This window comes from Littorina saxatilis, linkage group LG2 (assembly GCF_037325665.1).
Source record: "Littorina saxatilis isolate snail1 linkage group LG2, US_GU_Lsax_2.0, whole genome shotgun sequence".
NCBI classification, from domain to species: domain Eukaryota; kingdom Metazoa; phylum Mollusca; class Gastropoda; order Littorinimorpha; family Littorinidae; genus Littorina; species Littorina saxatilis.
The window spans coordinates 92,375,233-92,397,079 of record NC_090246.1 but is presented as its reverse complement, the minus strand read 5'-3'; the positions used below and the strand labels follow the sequence as shown (position 1 = coordinate 92,397,079).

At 39.5% G+C, this 21,847-nt stretch overlaps 4 protein-coding genes across 6 annotated transcripts in view; 2 read left to right on the top strand and 2 right to left on the bottom strand.

Moving 5' to 3' along the window:
- The window catches only part of LOC138960182 (large ribosomal subunit protein bL12m-like), a 16,789-nt gene extending 4,806 nt beyond the window's left edge, over positions 1 to 11,983 (bottom strand). Inside the window, exons 1-3 of the mRNA XM_070331954.1 lie at positions 11,798 to 11,983; positions 6,060 to 6,252; positions 5,146 to 5,205 (exon numbers count right to left, since the gene is read on the bottom strand). Coding sequence (XP_070188055.1) covers positions 5,146 to 5,205; positions 6,060 to 6,252; positions 11,798 to 11,859 — 315 coding nt within the window. The 5' untranslated portion in view covers positions 11,860 to 11,983. The remainder of the gene's footprint in view (positions 1 to 5,145; positions 5,206 to 6,059; positions 6,253 to 11,797) is intronic.
- A 197-nt stretch (positions 11,984 to 12,180) lies between these two features.
- On the top strand, positions 12,181 to 13,945 carry LOC138960181 (translation machinery-associated protein 16-like). Its single transcript, XM_070331953.1, has one exon. The coding sequence runs from the start codon at positions 12,308 to 12,310 to the stop codon at positions 12,890 to 12,892; it is 585 nt and encodes a 194-aa protein (XP_070188054.1). The 5' UTR covers positions 12,181 to 12,307; the 3' UTR covers positions 12,893 to 13,945.
- Positions 13,946 to 15,365: 1,420 nt separating this feature from the next.
- On the bottom strand, positions 15,366 to 20,288 carry LOC138960178 (proliferating cell nuclear antigen-like). Its single transcript, XM_070331951.1, has 6 exons — positions 19,929 to 20,288; positions 19,461 to 19,558; positions 18,760 to 18,827; positions 17,992 to 18,136; positions 17,441 to 17,614; positions 15,366 to 15,678 (listed from the first exon to the last, which is right to left on the bottom strand). The coding sequence occupies exons 1-6, from the start codon at positions 20,147 to 20,149 to the stop codon at positions 15,599 to 15,601; spliced, it is 786 nt and encodes a 261-aa protein (XP_070188052.1). The 5' UTR covers positions 20,150 to 20,288; the 3' UTR covers positions 15,366 to 15,598.
- A 180-nt stretch (positions 20,289 to 20,468) lies between these two features.
- LOC138960174 (calcium uptake protein 1, mitochondrial-like) overlaps positions 20,469 to 21,847 on the top strand; it is a 29,828-nt gene continuing 28,449 nt past the window's right edge. For 2 of the 3 annotated variants that reach the window (XM_070331945.1, XM_070331943.1), the window contains exon 1: positions 20,469 to 20,591. The gene's annotated coding sequence lies outside the window, so the exon portion shown is untranslated. The remainder of the gene's footprint in view (positions 20,592 to 21,847) is intronic. The other variant, XM_070331946.1, reaches the window with a different exon arrangement.

The following is a 21,847-nucleotide window of genomic DNA, read 5'->3' as shown; positions in this document are numbered from 1 at the left end:
GTGTGTGTGTGTGTGTGTGTGTGTGTGTGTGTGTGTGTACACCGGATTACCACCATCAACGCACCCTTTTGGACTTTTCTACTATGCCTGCTGTGACATTCACGAGGATTATTGTGATTCTTGGACAATCGTGTGCCTATGCTGGACTTGCAGGAAGACAAACGGTGCCGGAACGGTATACGTGCTGCCAAGTGTGCACGTCCAGAGCGCAGTGTGAACCGAGAGTGAGTGTGTCATTGTGTGGAAGTTTTGCTTGATTGATTTATTCATGATTCAATTTGCTTTTTGGTTCAATAGTAAAATCTGTGTACGTTATACTTTGTATTTTGTGGTGTGATTCGCCCGAGTGCGAGACCCCCATCCCCGAACGCCTCTGTGGGTGGAATTATATATATACTTGTGTAACGTGAGTGTGTAGATGAGAATGTGAAAGTTGCTTTGGACCCAGATACACACAGCAGACACCAACGCAACAGCTAAGTTTCAGCCTGACAAAGAAATTCGAGTGACACAGCTAATGGCTGTACTTGTTATTTCTCTATTAAAACAAATGTTTCAAGATCTTTAGGCCAAAACAAATAAATTGTCTGTTTCTATTAACATGGCTAAAAAAAATAGGGTAGGTAGGTAGGTGTTTTTGTTGTTGTTGTTGCCAGGATAGAATTCTTGAAAATAAATGACACAAAGAGACAAGACTCGCTATAGATAGATTTATAAAAAATTTTAAAAAATGTGACAAAGGATATAAAATGATTGTTTTACCTGGTCTGGAATCTTCAGTAGTAATTGCATAAAAAAAAGTCTGATAATTATATCAATTATCATGTTAACTTTTTCTTAAAATGGGTGCGTTAAATCCTAGTCTGTTTTTTTTTAATGGACTAAGCAATCCTTGGACTGACAGAAAAGATGTATTTTAAAAATGTCCAGTTGCTTTTACTTATTTTTCTAATTGGAAGAGAATACAAATTATGCACTCTTTTCTGTTCAAATGGGTAGAGGGCGGGGGTAGTAAAAGGATCACAGTTCAAGATTTTGCGCGACAAGAGGTGTGTTTCTTTTATAAAGAGCAAAAACTCAACTTGGTATCTAACACTATTTCTGAACACTGTAACCACTTTAGCACTTTTTTTTTCTTTGTCTGTCTTCCAAACTTCTAATTCAACTTCAAAAATGATTAAAAAAAAAGGTTTTTTTTCTTCTGAAATCTACAGTTAAATCACTATTTTGGATATTCTATTTTGCTTCCCTATTTATCTCCTTAAGTTTTTGATCATCTGATTACCTTGCTTTTCTATTTGGAAGATAATATGCACTCTTTTCTGAAAAATGGGTAGGGGGTGGGGGTAGTAAAAGCATCACAGTATACAATTTTGTGCGACAAGAGGTGTGTTTCTTTTAACTTTGATGAAGAGGGATAACTCAACTTGGTATCTAACACTAGTTCTGAACACTGTAACCACTTTAGCACTTTTAATTTATTTGTTCTGTCTTCCAAGCTTTAAATTCAGCTTATAAAATGAGTAAAACAGTGTGTGTTTTCTGAATTCACCAGTTAAATCACTCTGTTGGATGTTGTTTTTTGCTTCCCTCTTTCTGTTCTGAAGTTTTTGATCATCTGACTACCTTGCTTTTCTATTTGGAAGATAATATGCACTCTTTTCTGAAAAATGGGTAGGGGGTGGGGGTAGTAAAAGCATCACAGTTCAAGATTTTGCGCGACAAGAGGTGTGTTTCTTTCAACTGTGATGAAGAGGAATAACTCAACTTGGTATCTAACACTATTTCAGAACACTGTAACTACTGAAGCACTTTTAATTTTTTTTTCTGTCTTCCAAGCTTTAAATTCAGCGAATAAATTGAGTAAAAAATTGGGTTTTTTTCTGAATTCACCAGTTAAATCACTCTGTTGGATGTTATTTTTTGCTTCCCTATTTCTGTTCTGAAGTTTTTGATCATCTGACTACCTTGCTTTTCTATTTGGAAGATAATATGCACTCTTTTCTGAAAAATGGGTAGGGGGTGGGGGTAGTAAAAGCATCACAGTTCAAGATTTTGCGCGACAAGAGGTGTGTTTCTTTTAACTGTGATGAAGAGGGATAACTCAACTTGGTACCAAACACTATTTCTGAACACTGTAACCACTTTAGCACTTTCATTTTTTCTCTCTCTGTCTTCCAAGCTTTAAAATTTAGCTAATAAAATGAGTAAAAAAGTGGGTTTTTTTCAGAATTCACCAGTTAAATCACTATGTTGGATGTTCTATTTTGCTTCCCTATTTCTGTTCTGAAGTTTTTGATCATCTGACTACCCTGCTTTTCTATTTGGTAGATAATATGCACTCTTTTCTGAAAAAATGGGTAGGGGGTGGGGGAAGTAAAAGTATCACAGTTCAAGATTTTGGCCGACAAGAGGTGTATTTCTTTTAACAGTGGTAAAGAGGGATAACTCAACTTGGTATCTAACACTATTTCTGAACACTGTAATCACTTTAACACTTTTAATTTATGTTTGTTTGTGTTCCAAGTTTTAAATTAAGCTTCAAAAATGGGTAAAAAAAATAGTTTTCTCATAATTCACAAGTTAAATCATTATGTTGGATGTTCTATTTTGCTTCCCTCTTTCTCTTCTTAAGTTTTTGATCATCTGACTACCCTGCTTTTCTATTTGGAAGATAATATGCACTCTTTTCTGACAAATGGTAAGGGGGTGAGGGTAGTAAAAGCATCACAGTTCAAAATTTTGCGCGTTAAGAGGTGTATTTTTTTTTTAAATTGGTAAAGAGGGATAACTCAACTTGGTATCTAACACTATTTCTGAACACTGTAATCACTTTAACACTTTTAATTATGTTTGTCTGTGTTCCAAGTTTCAAATTAAGCTTCAAAAATGGGTAAAAAAAATGGTTTTTTAATAATTCACAAGTTAAATCATTATGTTGGATGTTCTATTTTGCTTCCCTCTTTCTCTTCTTTAAGTTTTTGATCATCTGACTACCCTGCTTTTCTATTTGAAAGATAATATGCACTCTTTTCTGAAAAAATGGGGAGGGGGTGGGGGTAGTAAAAGCATCACAGTTCAAGATTTTGCGCGACAAGTGGTGTGTTTTTTGAGTCACTTGAGAAAAAGTGACTCTATGTAATCGGTCAGTGTTAGTCTGTCCGGCCGGCCGGCCGGCCGGCCGTAGACACCACCTTAACGTTGGACTTTTCTCGGAAACTATCAAAGCGATCCGGCTCATATTTTGTTTAGTCGTGACCTCCAATGACCTCTACACTTTAACGATGGTTTCGTTGACCTTTGACCTTTTTCAAGGTCACAGGTCAGCGTCAAAGGAAAAATTAGACATTTTATATCTTTGACAAAGTTCATCGGATGTGATTGAAACTTTGTAGGATTATTCTTTACATCAAAGTATTTACATCTGTAGCCTTTTACGAACGTTATCAGAAAAACAAGGGAGATAACTAGCCTTTTCTGTTCGGCAACACACAACTTAACGTTGGGCTTTTCTCGGAAACTATAAAAGTGACCGGGCTCAAATTTTATGTGAACGTGACTCCCAGTGACCTCTACACTTTGACGTCTGCTTTGGTGACCTTTGACCTTTTTCAAGGTCACAGGTATGTCTTGAAGGAAAAAAATTGAAATATCATATCTCTGAAACTATTCATCGGATTTGATTCAAACTTTATAGGATTATTCTTTACATCAAATTATTTACATCTGTATTGTGTTGTGAATAGCAATTTTTTCCTGTCCATCTGATGCCTCATATAATATTCAGAACTGCGAAAGTGACTCGATCGAGCGTTTGCTCTTCTTGTTTTAACTGTGATGAAGAGGGATAACTCAACTTGGTATCAAACACTATTTCTGAACACTGTAACCACTTTAGCACTTTTAATTTTTTTTTTCTGTCTTCAGTTCCAAGCTTTAAATTAAGCTAATAAAATGAGTAAAAAAGTGGGGTTTTTTTAGAATTCACCAGTTAAATCACTATGTTGGATGTTCTATTTTGCTTCCCTATTTCTGTTCTTCAGTTTTTGATCATTTGACTACCCTGCTTTTCTATTTGGTAGATAATAATTATGCACTCTTTTCTGAAAAAATGGGTAGGGGGTGGGGGAAGTAAAAGCATCACAATTCAAGATTTTGCGCGACAAGAGGTGTATTTCTTTTAACAGTGGTAAAGAGGGATAACTCAACTTGGTATCTAACACTATTTCTGAACACTGTAATCACTTTAACACTTTTAATATATGTTTGTCTGTGTTCCAAGTTTCAAATTAAGCTTCACAAATGGGTAAAAAAAATAGTTTTCTCATAATTCACAAGTTAAATCATTATGTTGGATGTTCTATTTTGCTTCCCTCTTTCTCTTCTTAAGTTTTTGATCATCTGACTACCCTGCTTTTCTATTTGGAAGATAATATGCACTCTTTTCTGACAAATGGGAAGGGGGTGGGGGTAGTAAAAGCATCACAGTTCAAAATTTTGCGCGTTAAGAGGTGTATTTTTTTTTAAATTGGTAAAGAGGGATAACTCAACTTGGTATCTAACACTATTTCTGAACACTGTAATCACTTTAACACTTTTAATCAATGTTTGTTGGTGTTCCATGCTTCAAATTGAGCTTCAAAATGGATACAAAAGGATTTTTTTTCCGAATTCACAAGTAAAATCACTACGTTTAATGTTCTATTTTGCTTCCCTATTTCTCTTCTTCAGTTTGTGATCATCTGATTGTTATTTTGTTTACATTTTCACAATACAATATTGCAACTTATTCAGGAGTGTTTGCGTGAAAAAATCTGATACCTATGCTTAAACTTCAGTCGTTATCTTAAAATTTTGCGCCTTAAGCCCTTTATATTTTGTATTTTCCTGATAAAGCAAACATTGAACTAACAGAAAAAGTAACTTTTAAAACTACCTAATCACTTTGAAATTGGGCCTCCAAAGTGTTCTCCAGCCTTAAATCATGTTCTTCCGGGAGAATTTGTTACTCAGGCCTGAACTTTCTTTTTAAGAGACGAGCTTTCCTTGGAAAATCAGATGTCGGCTGGCGCCAGTCCCAGAACAGCAAGCAAAGTGTAACTGGGTTATTAGTTACCAGAGTACCTAGCACATTCATAACTTTACCTTTGGTGCTGCCACAGCGCCCATGGCCATCATAGGGGCATCTTGAATGTTGAGTGTTTTCTGAAACAACAAGAAGTCAATTAGGTTTGCATGCTCCTGTCCTGTTGCTGTTGTAAAGCATGCCTGCCTTTAAGGCCAAAAAAAAAAAAATAGGTGTGGTTACGGTAACATAGCCAAAAAAAATAGGGTAGGTAGGTAGGAAATCACTTTTTTTTTTAAACTTTTTTTCTAATGTGTACAAATTAAACCTACTTGACAGGGAAATAAGTGTGCGACTCGGGCGCTTTCGCTTTCATTGCGTTTTTTGCACTCTTTTTTTTTTCTTTTTTTTTTCTTGACAAATGTAATAAAAAGTTATAGGATCGGCCCCTAAAAATAGGGTAGGTCGGGTTACCGTAACCACACCTATTTTTTTTTTAGGCCTAAACACTCACAGAGCCACTTGGAAATATGGTCACTTAAAAATAAAACCTCAAACTTCAGTTACCTGCTGATTCCTTGACCCTCCCTAGCTCAGCTGTCCCGCCCTTCACTCCCCCATTTTCTTTATTGGAAAAGAGCAAACAATGAACAAACTATATATTTAATTTACCAATAAAATATGTTGGCAAAAGACTGACTGAGATTCTTAGTGCTACAGTGGAACCCCCCTTTTAAGACCCTGTTTTCTCAGAATTTTTCTCTCAATACCTCTGTAGATTTCCCCCTATTTTGAGACTCCTTCGTTTTCAAGACCTGATTTTAGCAGAATTCTGTACTGCATATATTTTCATCCAGCTAACGAAATTCACACACATGACAGATACATTCAAATAAAGTTATTCACACAGAAACTCATCAGCACCCCAACCCTTATCTATAATTTGATAAATCCATCTGTACACAAACAAAGTGTAAAGCAGTAAAGGAGTTACCTTCAGAAGCTCGTTCAGGTCTGCCACTTCTAGCAAGGACAGCTGACTAATATCTTGAACAATCTTCTCAATTTTGGGTGCATACATTTTGTCATCTCCTTCAGCGTGTGGTTGTGGTAGGATGGCGGTACTGTATAACCTACTGGTGCAAATGCACTGGCAGGATTTTTGTAACTGATGTTTCAATGCCAGCCTGCAAACAGAATGGAAAAAATTAGGTAATTCAAATGCAAATTTATCGATAAGTAACTTGGTCTAGGTGGTGGTGGTGGTATTCAAATTCATGCATGCATCGCGGTTGTGTTCATGTGTTTACCATCGCAAATGTGACAAAGGTCAGATGCTCTTTGACAATGCTACAAATAAACTTTGGATGGGTGGGAGAGAGTGCCTGAACAATATATTTCAACTCACCATACTCATCGGTTGTGTCAATGACTGATTGGGCACTCATGAAGTTGCTATTCAGCTACTTTGATTTGCACTGGCTATATGCACACTCGGAGTGTATACAGGGGTCAGGATCTTGTATACACTCCGGCGTTAACTTCTGGTCGCGAAGCGAATTTGCCATTTGCAACCACTTTGCGATAGGAACGCAGAGCAGTTGATTATAAGAGTACACAGAAACGAAAACAATCTGATGCTGCACGGCCTTTGCTGTAACGTAGCTTACATTCTCGAGGTGTACTTAAAAGACCAGACACTGAACCGCATCAACACTCAGAGCGTCATTCGACGCAATTTTGCGAAGGAACGCTTCACTTTCGATTCATGGTATCGGAGTACGCTGGGAACAAACACAACCAAAAACAAACAAACACACAAAACCGATGCTTCACGGCAGTTTAATGTCGGAGTTCGGAACACACTTGGAGTGTGTATCGACCTAGAAACGGGTGTATTCTATGTGAATGTGTATACATTATTTGTCAACCCTTCCTTGCACTCCGAAAAAGAGACAGCGGAAGTCCATACGTTAAGACTGATTTTTCATTCAAAGTGGATTCACAGCGCGCGGCGCGTTGTGCAGCGTTGCGATTTACAACGCGCGGCGCTACGAGGAGCGCTGCAATTCACGACGCGCGATGTATTCTGCTGTTACATTTTTTTTCACAATCGCAAAGTTTACAACAGCTACATCTATCTAATCTATTTGAGAAATAAAACTCAATAAAACGAAAAACAGAGCTCCATTCTCGCTCTCTCACTCTTTCAACTGAGTTCACCATACATATCTTTGCGCGGATGTAAAACGCGCCGAAGTTCCGGCCTTGAATACTTGGCAGTCGTATCACTACATGTCATTGCAATGGCTTCTACTAAATGGAAATCAGCTGAGTTTTTATACTGGGATGACATTTTTAAACAAGTATCCGAGTACAGTGCCGCAGAACCGCTGTTAATCGATGTAACACCAGTTAACACTTCAGCAGCAATTTTGGAATTCGCGCATGCGCAGATCGTTTTTTTCCCCCGGTTGATTAGAACGCGTATATTCAGTCTGCAGAAAGTGCAATTTTGTAGTCTTGCAGCCCTGAAGTTGCTTTTGAGTGTCCAAAGAAAGAGTGTAAAGGTTCTAAGGATTACATTGGGCACACAGATACGCGATTTTTCTTGTTTTTCTGGTTGATTTAAACGCATGCGCAGATCGTTTTTTTTTCGAGTGTTTGCTTTTTCTCCTCTTTCGGGTTCCTTCTTCGTTCCATGTAAGCGCTGGAACTGTTAACTGGTGTATAGATTCACTTGAGATAATATAATAGAGGTAGGCGCAATCAATTGTTAAAAATGTTGCTGATAATCATACATATGTAAAAAAATAAAGCGCGTCAACAATCTGCGCTGGTAAGAGCAATAGCGGCGCTCTGGGAATCCCTGCGCTGCACAACACGCCGCGCTCTGTGAATCGCCGCGCTGCACAGCGCGCCGCGCTCTGTGAATCGGTTGCCTTTTTCATTGGCTACTTCCTAACGACTTGTTAGGGGGCATTTCTTTGGCTACAGATTTGTAACAGAGCTTTTCATTGTCGGAGTGTATACACTGAGACCCATCGATCCTGTATTACACTCGAAGTGCGTATAGCTTTAGCCACTTTGAGTTTGATTATAAATGCATTTTCGCCTGACATAACATAGCCTACTCTTCCACATTCATAATATAGATTAAATCTTCCGTCTATCGTGCAAGCATTACATTTTAAGTTGTCCCGACGCCTCTCACTCTGTGTCCCGGTACCCCCATGTCATATTATGGTGCGCCAAATTGATATTACTATCGTTAACAGTTATAAAGGGTTTTGAAACTATCGTTAACTGTTATATAGAGTTTCGAAACTATCATTATCTGTTAGGGCGGGGATATAGCTCAGTTGGTAGCGCGCTGGATTTGTATTCAGTTGGCCGCTGTCAGCGTGAGTTCGATCCCAGGTTCGGCGGAAATTTATTTCAGAGTCAACTTTGTGTGCAGACTCTCTTCGGTGTCCGAACCCTCCCCCCGTGTACACTACATTGGGTGTGCACGTTAAAGATCCCACGATTGACAAAAGGGTCTTTCCTGGCAAAATGATTGCTTAGGCACAGTTAATAATTGTCTACCTATACCCGTGTGACTTGGAATAATAGGCCGTGAAAGGTAAATATGCGCCGAAATGGCTGCAATCTACTAGCCGTATAAAATTTCATCTCACACGGCATCACTGCAGAGCGCCTAGAACTGTACCCACGGAATATGCGCGATATAAGCGTCATTGATTGATTGATAAAGAGTTTCGAAACTATCGTTAACTGTTAAATAGAGTTTCGAAACTATCGTTAACTGTTATTTAGAGTTATATCAATAGCGCGTTTGTGCGCGCTATTGCTAAAACTATGAATAACAGATAACGAGGGTTTCGCAAAACGGCGGCATGGTGCGCGCAAGTGATATTACTATCGTTAACTGTTATATAGAGTTTCTAAAAATAGCGATGGCGTGGTCGGATGTTTCAATGCCGGCAAAATGGCTGCTGAACGTTTCGTTCGAGCGAATTTGCACTAAATTACTTCAACATTTAGTAGATCATATTCAACTAACTGTCGTCTGATAAGTCCATCATTTTGCTGCTTCGTTTAATCAAGTAATCAAATCTTCGTTACAGCTAGCACGCTTCCTGTTTTCACAGAAATATTTGTCAGTGTCAGCTTGACCCGTTCTAGCTACCGCGCTGTGTGCGAGTCAGTTTGAACACATACGGCTGGCATGCATGCAGTGTGCAACGGTCAGTGTGAGTACCCAAAACACGATGCGAAAGCATCAGCAGTGTTTTCCAAAACGCGTCGTGGGGAATGTCACGTTGTTTTGTGTTTGTTTTGAAAAAAAACCCACTGTTTTGTGTAGCCGTGCGTCTGTCATGGTCTTTTCCGCGAATATTCCGCGTCTTCAAACCGCACACGTGGAAAACGGTACGGCCGAAAGTACAAATGATATGATAAAGCTAATATTAAACAAACTCAACAATGATTTGAGAAGACGACAACAGAAGAACGGTCAATAACTAATGTTGCAGTTTTTTTAAATTGTGTTTCTAGTTTAATAAAATGTACATTTCGTAGCAAAAAGACAGTTTTGCAATGGCAGTTTCAGGGTTTTCCCATTTGGGAACGATACCGACGCGCTTTTGATAAAACTATCGTTAGCTGTTATATAGTGTTTCTGAAACTCTATCTAACAGATAACGATAGTTTCGAAACTCTACATAACAGTTAACGATAGTTTCAAAACTCTGTATAACAGTTAACGATAGTTTCAAAACCCTATATAACAGTTAACGATAGTAATATCAATTTGGCGCACCATATCATTGTTAGTTGCTACACAATACATTATACTGAGAGCATGTCCCCTGTCAGTGCATTCACTACCGATTGAAACACAATTCCAGGTACAAAACCGCATTAGGATCAAATGAACTCAGTTTTTGCATTCCTTTAAAAAAATGGAAGGAGCCGTTAGCACTACTTATTCACAGACTTGCGTGAAGTAAAACCTAGTCTTTTAACACTTTCGCGACGGGACACTGATAAATCAGTACCAGCGCTGACACGCCCATGGACGGGAAGCGCATTTTTCAGTACCAGCCATAGAGGGTACACGACTCGTGATTGCTTCCCGGTTTTTGAAGCTTGCAAATAAATTGAGTTGTTTCCCTTGATACACTTGGCGTCCCCTTCTGCCATTTGCAAATCCGCCTGATTGTGTGCGTTTTTGAGGAAAAAAAAATGAATCAAAGGCGAGCCTTGTCTCGGGAGGAGATTCTCCGGATGTTGGACCTAGAGGATCCCGTAGAGCATGATTCGGACGTATCGTTTTCGCCTCACGAAAGCGATACAAGCAGTGAAAGTGAGGAAGAAACAGTCCCGTTGTTGCTAGTACGAGTCGGCAAACTACACATGGTTGGCGGTGATACTGCTAGACGAACATGTATCTCGGAATCGTGCAGGAGCTATGGGGGCGTGGCAGCACTGATAACAATGGATGGCTGGAGCCTTCAAATCCTTTTGGAATTGTTCATAGGTGTACAGTTGGTACTTTGTTGTGAAAATGTGACTTATATTCAATATGGATTACCTAGACATCATTTGGTGAGTGTTAGATCTACAGTTTTGTTTCATTTGAGTCAGGATGCTGTGAGTGAATGCGTGATTTGCTTGTTTTTTTCTTTGTACTGTCTCCTTATTTCTGTGTACAATGTTAACAATATTTCAGCTAATTCATAGGTTTTACACCTTGTTTGGTTATAACATTATTTATAATACTTTCTGTTAAAAAATAACTTTTTAAAAAAAGCAGTAGAAAATAAAACACACACAAACAAGAAGAGCAAACGCTCGATCGAGTCACTTTCGCAGTTCTGAATATTATATGAGGCATCAGATGGACAGGAAGAAATTGCTATTCACAACACAATGAGTCGCGTTCACATAAAATTTGAGCCCGGTCACTTTTATAGTTTCCGAGAAAAGCCCAACGTTAAGTTGTGTGTTGCCGAACAGAAAAGGCTAGTTATCTCCCTTGTTTTTCTGATAACGTTCGTAAAAGGCTACAGATGTAAATACTTTGATATAAAGAATAATCCTACAAAGTTTCAATCACATCCGATGAACTTTGTCAAAGATATATATAAAATGTCTAATTTTTCCTTTGACGCTGACCTGTGACCTTGAAAAAGGTCAAAGGTCAACGAAACCATCGTTAAAGTGTAGAGGTCATTGGAGGTCACGACTAAACAAAATATGAGCCCGATCGCTTTGATAGTTTCCGAGAAAAGTCCAACGTTAAGGTGGTGTCTACGGACGGCCGGCCGGCCGGACAGACTAACACTGACCGATTACATAGAGTCACTTTTTCTCAAGTGACTCAAAAAACGTTAAAAAACACAAATTATCCCCCTTTCACCCCCCTTTGCTAAAACAAATCGCGTGACAAACTTATAAATAGCACGACTGAACTGGGCATCCATTTTTGAATTAGTACACAAAATTTGGTGGTGATTGCACTTAATTCAAGCTTGCTAGACAGATTTCTTTACAGTTACTGATTTTTGGTAAGTTTCTTGGTGGCAAGCTTGGGCAGGCAGGACGTAAACGCCGTGGCAGTGCTAGTCACAATAGTGTTAACAGATCTACACTTCAGAGCAAAGTGAAGGACGTTTTAGAAATAAGTTGAAGAACAAATAAAGTGCTCAAAAACATTGAACTCACCTTCGGCAGTAATTGGATATGACTCTAGATGAACGGAGTATATTTCTTGTCGACTGCATCATTGATTTTGAAAAGGCGCAAAGCGTGTGTTGTAAAATGATCAAAATGAATACTCAGAGGTTATGAAAAGGTTCATCCACACACGAGTCTCCCACAACCATGCTTTGCACCATATAGGAAAAGAAACCAACTGAGAATTAAACAAAAATGATTGTTTGCTACTTTACCCACCTCATGGTCATATTATCTTTCCTCTAATATTAAACAGAAATAGTCCGACCAATTTTCGCAGAATTCAAAACTTTTTGTTTTTGCGATACAACTCGTCAAACGAAAGAAATTTCAATATCGTATTTTCTCATTGTGTGTAAACAAACATGAACTGAAGACTTCCGGTTTAAACACACGTGCGTTGCCTTCCCTTCACATTAAAAAGCTCCAGACCAACTGGTCTGACTGAGCCTTGTGTCTTAGTGAGACAAACCTACGTTTTAATACCACAGCCTCAACATGCCGAAGACAAAGAAGAACAAAACTGAGAAGGTAATGCATCCGTACAGCCGAAAGGCTATGAAAGAAGAACGCAGACTTCTTCACAAACACAGAGTCGACCATGGCAGGCAGGAACGTTCCTCTCGACTCGACATCCTTGCTGAGAAACTCCAATGGTTTCACGATCGCCTGGACGACCGTACCTCCTACACGAAGACTGATCTTCTGGAGATGATCGACCAGTTTCGACATCGGTTCGACGAGGAGCTTGATCAGATCGCAATTGTTCACAGCGTCGGTGCCAGAAAGACCAACAAACAACACGCAGCTCGCTTAGCCGCTATCAACTTCACAACGGACATGGAGAAAGACGAGTTTGAGAGTATGGGGATAGAGGTTCCTGACCTGATGAACAGGGACAATTTATTCAATTTCAGACTCTGGGATGGCGAGATGAAATATGTGCAGAATTTCAAGATGAAGAAGATAAGTGTACGCGATCAAGAAAAACAGAAGACAGTTGATGCCAGTCAGGTTTCAGAACAAGTGGAAGAAGATGCAGACACTGAACATGCAACCACCTCAGCTTCTGATTTAACCTAAGAGACAAGAACGTGAACTATTGTTTTACTGTCTGTCTTGTTTATTTTCATGTTCACATGGTGACTCATACTGGCAGGATATTAAATCAAGAATGTTTATATATATATATTGTATGAAAAAGTCAATCAAGCTCTACTTATTTCTCAAAGTTGTTGATGTTGTGATAAACACCTGTTGACTAGTAGTGGTGCTCAAGATTAGACACACACACACACACACAAAAAAAGTTCCTTGTTTCCGGTGTCCTGATCAACCCTATTTTTTTCCTCCCGACCCCGGAATATTTCTTTTCCTTTCAAGAATGTTTTTATTAAAAAGAACAAATTTCAATTTTGCAGACTTTGCAAGCGAGGTTATTCTTCTCTTTAGCGGAAACAAACATATTTTTTTGCCAAAGGAATTATCAGTGTCTGATTTTGTATTGTCCCTTATTTGGGAGGCTGGAATGAAAGACGAGGTGAAAAGGTACCTGTTGCTAATGCGATTCATATAATGTGCATCTCCAGAAGGCTTGCGTTGCTGTAATCCTCTACGAGTCAAGTGCGCTGAATAGAGGAAAAGACCTTTTCCAAATTCATTTTAATTTATATATATTTTAGCAGTACAGTGTCCATACTGTTGTGTTATGTTGAATTGATGACCTGTACTACTAATCTAAGCTTATGGACACTGAACACATACTGTATGTGTTCAGTGTCCATAAGCTTAGATTAGTAGTACAGGTCAAATGATACTGCTTTATTCCTCATTCTTATTCAGCTGTGGGCATATTTCTGGGCAGTTACTGCCGTAGGCCATGCTAAGCCTGCACTCATATCATAATACAGTTGATTGGGTATTGGTAATTTTGTTATAAAGTTGCCTTGTGATTTTGTTTGTGTTGGGACGGGGCTGTGTTGTTCATTGCTAGTTACACTTGCCCAGCAGGATTTCCAGTATGACCATTCAAGGTGATAAAAAATGCACCCATCCTTGTCTTTGTTGCATTGTAGCAAGTATTAGCACAATAATAATGCGGTGTTTTTTGTCAATTAAATTATATGTCAAACAAGACTTCTATCATTGTTTATGTTTGAGTGTGGAAATGCTTCAAAACAAAGTGAGAATGAATTGAACAAAGCCTGCCTGCAGCAAGCATGAGCTAACCTTATTTACATGATTCCATGGGGTATTATACACTACCGAGACACTCACTGCCTGCACCTCTGCCTAAAAGGAAAAGAAACACCCGAAGGACAGAGGGTGAAAAGTCATGCAGATGTATGTGCAAGGCACCGATATCTGTGCACTTTTCAACTGTATTGAGCAACTGAAACTTGAATGATTGTAGTTAGTCACCCCTGAGAACAATAGAGAGTCTGTCTTTCAATAGCTGTCGACATCAGCTCTTATAATCGGTTTCTCTCTTGCCTTTAGCCAGCACCCCAGGCAGTCGGCTACTAAATTTGTCAAGTCACCAAGTAGAATTATTGAACTGTAGACCAATACCGAACACTATTGGCTTTGTATACACGTATGCTTTCTTCCACAGCTATAACAGCATGTCAATTATCGAGTTGGCGCTACAGCCTTTGGTGATGAGCATAATCATAAATGTAGTAATTGCCTGCTCATTAGGCCTAAAAAAAAAATAGGTGTGGTTACGGTAACCCGACCTACCCCTATTTTTAGGGGCCGACCCTATAACTTATTATTACATTTGTCACACAAAAAAAAGAGAAAAAAAATGAAAACGCGTGCAGAAAACGCAATGAAAGCGAAAGCGCCCGAGTCGCACACTTATTTCCCTGTCAAGTAGGTTTAATTTGTACATATTAGGAAAAAAAAGTAAAAAAAAAAAAAGTGATTGCCCACCTTCCTACCCTATTTTTTTGGGCTATGTTACCGTAACCACACCTATTTTTTTTGTGTGCCTTAGATCATAAAATGTACACAGCAAGTGCTGTTCTACCAGATAAATCTCTGGGTCAAATAGAAATACTACTTGTTAGATTTTGGAAGTCTTCCATGAATAAATACAGGATTTCTGTACCGAGCCCAATTATTCATTCAAAACTATATCTTAGCTGCCTTTTCTTTTGAAGCCAATGGAAAGTTAAATAGAAGTGCTGAATTTTCATCACTGACTTACTCAGTGCTAGTGGGCACGTCTTCATTCTTACTGCATCACTTCAAAAAAAGATGCTGTTGCTCATTATGCTAATGGTCTAAGGGAAGCAACATCTGGTCTTTTAGCCAAGAAACTAGGTTTACTCAGTACTCCCTAGGCCTGAATTTAAAGAAAAGGCACATACAGAATAGGATGAAAGCTTGCCCAGGTAGCACCCCAGTCTAAGTATTTCAATTCAGCATCCAGACAATTTGTGCACATAAGCACCAACATCACATACAGCGAGGGAGACAAATTTACAAAAATTACATGCACACCAGATCAGACACACAGTAAACCCATTAAGAACCAACACCCAAGCAATTAATGCGAACTATTTTAATTCAGCATCAGTCATCAATTTGTACAGATGTCATTCAATGAGGTAAAAATATCGACAGAAAATAACTAATTCACATGCCATATTGGCAATTCTCAAGAAAAACACAAGTTCCCTACTGAGTTCATTTTATGGTCATAGCACTCCACATATTTTAGAATGTCTGGATGGTAGATGTATGTAATAATGTTTGTGTCGAGTCTGCTGGTGGTATGTATTATTCTGCATCCTGGTCCTCAATCTTGGGGGCAAGGTAGAACCTCAGGAATCCCATATCAGCAATCTTGTACTCCACCACTGAAAGCAAACAAAAGCATTGTCAAAATCCAAACAGCCCTAGCTACCTGCAACAAAGATTATCTCCATGTAAGCTGTGCCCATGAAAGTACAAATTGTTATCTCACTAGATACATTTCCTTCCTGACTTCCAACATTATACTAAATGCAGCTCAGTGTTGACTGCTTTCCCAATTTCACCCTCACCATACTGGGTTAAGAACATTACGATTCTACAAGTGTTGCTGCCCAGGGCAATGGATGAAAGTGCAAAAGAAAATACCCGGGCAGAAGTGCACACGTGGCACTTTCTGCCTGAAGTAGTTTTCCATGCACTGTCCAGTTTAGTTTTGGGAGCACAATGGGACCTAACAGCACCATGGCCACTATACAGCACTTTTTTTTTTAACCAACTGTCAACTTGTTAAAATTGGGTTAAATTGCTGTTGTGCAAACAACTGATCAATTGACAGGTCTGCCAACGAAGTGTGGGTGCCAAGTTGTCTGAAGAGTATATATGTTCTGCGCGAACTTAGAATCCGGTTTCATTCTAGAATGGACCGGGTCCAGGTTGGAATTCTAACCCTGCGCAATTACAGGGGTGCCATTCTAGAATGAAACCCTTGAATAAAGGGGGCCGTAATGTTTGTAGGTAAGACAGAGTTGTCTTCCCTTGAATTATCTCCACCTGCACCTTCCCTTTGATAAAATGGGGCTGATTTGTCTACCCCTGAAAAAAATCCTTTGGCGATCTTGCGATGTCATGTCATGTCAAAAAAGCTGACACTCCTGAGTACGCAATAAACAAAGGCAGACCATAGCAAGGGGGACTACCAGGGCGGTATTGTTTGCAGGGCAGTTGTTTTTGTGATGAGAACCGGTTGCGGCCGCTTGCAATGTCAGCGCTGTCTCCCTCTCGGAAATGTCCGGTTTTTTGACAATTTTTTTGACAGACAGACAGACAGACGGTCAGACCGACTAACCGACAGACAGACCAACAGAAGGACAGAGTGAGTTATAGAGCTGTTGTCACAGGTTTAAAAAAAGTTGACATTATATCTTCACAATTCAGAAGACCAACTTCATGTATATGAATAAGATTAAAAGTTACAAGCGAGATCGGCAAAACACTGTCAGTCCGGAAATTTCCGTTCGTAGCGATCAGTGCTGAGTGTCTCTCAAAATCGTAATCACTTTCAGAACATCACAATCCCAATTCACGATGTCTTTGAGTAAAGTGTAAAAAACCCGAAAAAAAACACCCAACCAAACACAGAAAAAACAAAAACAAACAGAAAATCCACATTTGTGGCTTTGGTTGTGTGATAGTCTAACTGAAATGACCATTCCAACTTGGACCCAAATTCCAACCTTGCGCACGGCCGATTCTAGAATGGACCAGCAACAAGGGTTTCATTCTAGAATGGCACCCCTGTACTTGCGCAGGGTTAGAATTCCAACCTGGACCCGGTCCATTCTAGAATGAAACCGGATTCTAAGTTCGCGCAGAACATATATATGCAGTACCTGCTTTCCCTTTAATTTTGTACTGCGCGTTTATCTTGTTAAATTCAACCATTGAACATTTCTGACATGCCACAGCCATATTACCTACACTACTGCAGACAAACCCCATCAGTTCGACTTGCAGCTTTTCAAACTAGTCTAGAGCAGGAAAAATAACTTGAACACCAGGCAAAAACAGTACCTATATCTACTGACCCATCAATGTGGGCTGCATTGCCATAGGTAGTTCAAACATAACCATCTAAATGTGTCTTACCGAGTGGTACATCCTGAGACATGGAGAGAGTAACTTGTGGAGAAAGAGATGTTGCCTTGGTGAAGAAGTTCAAGTAACGGAGGGCAAAGGTCAGACAGACAGCCTGGTTCATTTCCACCACAACTGCCTCCTCCTCTTTGTCAGTGCTTGATGTCTGTGCAAGCTTCACATTCCCTGCGGAAGACAACATATTTTCAGACAAAGCCCCACAATAATTGTTGGAATTGGTGAATATGATCAACTTTAAAGTCTTTTTTTTTAAATCACTGTGAACAAAACATTTTTTAAGTTCACAGACAATTGGATACTTGGTGCTCCATACTTGCCAAGAATGAAGCATGTGATCCATACCAAGGGAAATAATCAAGCTTGAGCTCCATCCTGTGTTAGTGTGTATATGAAAACAATCTTCAAAGTAATAAAGGAACTGTACACATTGCCCAGCAAGCAGAATCAAAATGTCCTCAACACAAAGGCAAAACATGGATCCTACTTTCTAATTTAATCATGCAATAGCATATGGGGCATGAAACACAGTATCAAACACATACCTGTTCCCAGATCTCCACTAGCAGAGAACTTGACCCCTTCTTTCGTGCAGGAGATGACAACAGAGTCCCCAATCTGACTCAAGTCACGACAAATCCTCTGGAACTCTGCTGCCGGCAGCTTGACAACTGCACTGTATTCAGTATCCTGTCAAAACAAATGATACATGTTAAACATCAAATCCTACAACCAACATTTAATTTAAGCACTTGTTCTCAAAATAATTTTAAAGTAGAAGTGCCAACTGGACCTATTGAGATTAGAAAGCAATATCCTAACAGCTAAAGGAGCTGTCAGTACAGCGTCACCATTGGACTGGATGAACAAACCACATCTAAGATCAAAATTCTAGACATTTTCTTTCTCACTCTCATAGGCAACAATGAAGGTGGATGGAATTGGAAAAAGGTGTTAGGCCAAAAAAAAAAATAGGTGTGGTTACAGTAACATAGCCCCAAAAAATAGGGTAGGCAATCACTTTTTTTCTAATGTGTACAAATTAAACCTACTTGACAGGGAAATAAGTGTGCGACTCGGGCACTTTCGCTTTCATTGCGTTTTCTGCACGCGTTTTCTTTTTTTCTTCTTTTTTTTGTGACAAATGTAATAAAAAAGTTATAGGATCGGCCCCTAAAAATAGGGTAGGTCGGGTTACCGTAACCACACCTATTTTTTTTTTAGGCCTTATTGTTAACGCCATTATCTAATCCCACTAAATTGGTCCTTGACATTACAGAAACTTCCATGACATGAGATGCCAATATACTCACAGGAATGCCGAGGTGTTCTGTGTCAAGGTCAATCAGCTTCATTTCATAGTCGGACACCTTTTCTTGATCTGAAAACAAGTCAAAATCAAATGACCGTAAGGCCTAAAAAAAAAAAAAAAGTGTGGTTACGGTAACCCGACCTACCCTATTTTTGGGGGCCGACCCTATAACTTTTTATTACATATGTCAAAAAAACCAAGTAAACGAGTGCAGAAAACGCAATGAAAGCGAAAGCGCCCGAGTCGCACACTTATTTCCCTGTCAAGTAGGTTTAATTTGTACACATTAGAAAAAAAAGTTTAAAAAAAAAAGTGATTGCCTACCTTCCTACCCTATTTTTTGGGCTATGTTACCGTAACCACACCTATTATTTTTTTTGGCCTAATTGTCAAGTTACACCTTTCAATTGGGCAACATTAACTAACTGTAAGTTGTAACGTTGTGTTAACAGAACCTCCACATTAATATGAACAAAGAAAAGCCTATCGTCTTAGTACAGTTGAACTTCCATGAAATCTCTGCCGAACAATCTTAACACCTCACCAGATTAATCTTTGTCTCATAAACAATTATGTATCTATTCCACTTCCAGGAAGAGACCAACATGAAGTTACTAAGAACAGAAGAAAATTACTCATTTACTGAACCGTCGGACATATTAAAAATGCACTGGGTCCATGCGCCTCAGTCAAAAAACTTACTTGGTGACTCGAAGACAAATGTAACGGTATCTGCATTGTCTCCTGCCTTGATTGTGATGATGTCGTCGTTTCCAGCACATTTGAGAATCTTGGCCATACTGAAACCAAACAAAAGTGCAAAACCTGTTGCAAGATTTGTTTTTAAATCATATAGAACTTAAAAGTCTACATCAGTAGATAATGTGAACCCTTGCAAATGTAAAGTGACAGACGCCAGCGCACAAGTCTTGTTGTGTACCACTTCCAGCACCATCTGCGTACTGTATTTTGACAGCACGAGGCGATATAAACTATCAAGTTTAGGAGAATCTGGCGTTATTACCCCGATAATCATCATTAACGATCCCGATGAACTGAATATTCACAAAGACAAATCTCCCGCATTTATTTATGAGGTATTCATGAACCATTTCCTAGTTCAGTTGTCACAGTCACAACAATGAAATTTCAATGATTGAAAGTACGTACCTTGGCAAGTTAATCCCCATGGACAGATTTCTGTCGCATCGGAATGTGTCGAAACCATCACTTCGTAAAGATAAAGAAACCAAGCTGACATGAGAACTGTCCATAGCTTGTAGCGTGATCCCTGTGTCTGAGCAGTCGTAGATGGCTTCATTCAACAAGTCTTTGATCGCCTCCAACACCTTTTTCCACAGAGAACCCTGAACAAGACGTGCTTCAAACATTGTTGAAATTTGATGTCGAGAGAATATAACTTAAAATATGATCACAGGCGTTTCAACGTAGACTGGTACGCTGTTCACAATCAGCTTCTTTTTCTAGACGGACAAATCTGCTGACAAGCGCGCGTCTTTCTTTGGGAACACAGTCACTCCCGCGCAAAATACATTACAAATGGCGGGAATTTAGCCTAGCCTGCCAAGATGATTGGTTGAAACGGCGGAAGATGGAAACGCGCATGACAGACTATTTGCAAGAACATGTTTGGTACAAAACGCGCGATTGGCTGCTACAACAATAAACTAAATATATCAGCCAATGTCTACTACAACCGGAATAAAGAAAGTAGTTATTCCCCTTTATCGACTTGTTTGGGGACGGTCAGACCCTTGACAGCGATAATTTCAGTATGCTTCGTGCATTTATGATCTCTGGCACTTGAGCAAGGTAATCCTGACTGAATTTTGCTTCTCAATCTTGAAAAAAAATAGCCATGCACGGTTGCGACTGTGCTGGTGCAGCTGCGCAATTAGAATCTGCAGGTCAATAATAGTCTAAATAGAACATCCATTTCATGATCAAGTTCAAATTCAATGATAAAACATTGCAGATCAAGAATGATTTCTGAGGTTGTGCATTCTTTTGAAGTGTTCTGTAATGAAAATCACCCAATGTGAAGAACTGTAATTGGATAAGTGTTATTGATAAATGAATGATATTCATCAGATAAGTCAAGTTTGAGGTAGTTATAATAGATCTGCCAAGGCATAATCATGATAATGTGCATTATAATACAACCCGACAACCTGTACAAGTGAGGTGAAGACGATGTTGTCACATGTACTAGATGTAGGTTTCAGAGGTGTACCTTTAACAGCTGCAAATCATGTTGGGAAGTTCAAATCCTGGTCCATCCGCCTGGCAACCTAAACATATGAGTGAACGTGGGAGTTTCAGCCCATGAATAATAAAGAACAAGGTCCCGGATCAGTACTGTTTCCCTACTGACACCCCACTCCTCCCCTTCAGTGCACATGTACACGAGAGCGCTCGGTCGCTTTTTAAAGATAAAGTAACTTGAAAGGAAAATTAACGAATATTGCGCTGTCCGAAGGAATGGAGTTCTTATCGGACAATGAGTCGAATGACCGCGCTCAGTTTAAAACGACAGGACATCTGACTCAGTGACTGCCATGCGGCTATATGAATGGGAAATTAGCCTTTTAATCCGTATATATATACTAGATGATTACCCGCTTCGCCGGGTACCGGCTTTGCCGGGAAGAAGTAGAGCCGAATACCAGGCTGCGCCTGGGACCCGGCTGTGCCGGGTGTACGCCGGCTTTGCCGGCGCACGAAGGAAAGAAGATAAACGCGCAAAACACTGGAGACCTTCTAAAAATAGTAACGTGCAGTGACCTTCTAAAAATAGTAACGTAGTAACGAGAATATGGATTGACGCCACACGAAGGAAGGGAGATAAACGCAAAACACTGGAGAAGATAAGAAAGAGTTACTGGGAATGGTGAAATGAACAGAAAAACCAAAATCGGTTCAGCGCTGCGCGCTGAGAGCACGTGTTGAAATATCTCATCGATGAGGTTGTGTCCGGGGTTTCTCTGAATAAGCCCACCAAATTTGAAGCAGATCCGTCGAGAACTTTGGCCGCGCATCGCGCACAGACAGACAGACAGACACAAGTC

What these genes read in the sequence shown, in the direction of transcription:
- LOC138960181 (XM_070331953.1), top strand. Translation starts at nt 12,308, where the DNA reads ATGCCGAAGACAAAGAAGAACAAAACTGAGAAGGTAATGCATCCGTAC.
- LOC138960178 (XM_070331951.1), bottom strand. Translation starts at nt 20,149, where the DNA reads ATGTTTGAAGCACGTCTTGTTCAGGGTTCTCTGTGGAAAAAGGTGTTG. An exon ending in ATGGGGATTAACTTGCCAAG is followed by an intron (nt 19,559 to 19,928) that starts GTACGTACTTTC and finishes GTTTGGTTTCAG; the next exon opens with TATGGCCAAGATTCTCAAAT. An exon ending in TAGTGGAGATCTGGGAACAG is followed by an intron (nt 17,615 to 17,991) that starts GTATGTGTTTGA and finishes TGTCTTCCGCAG; the next exon opens with GGAATGTGAAGCTTGCACAG.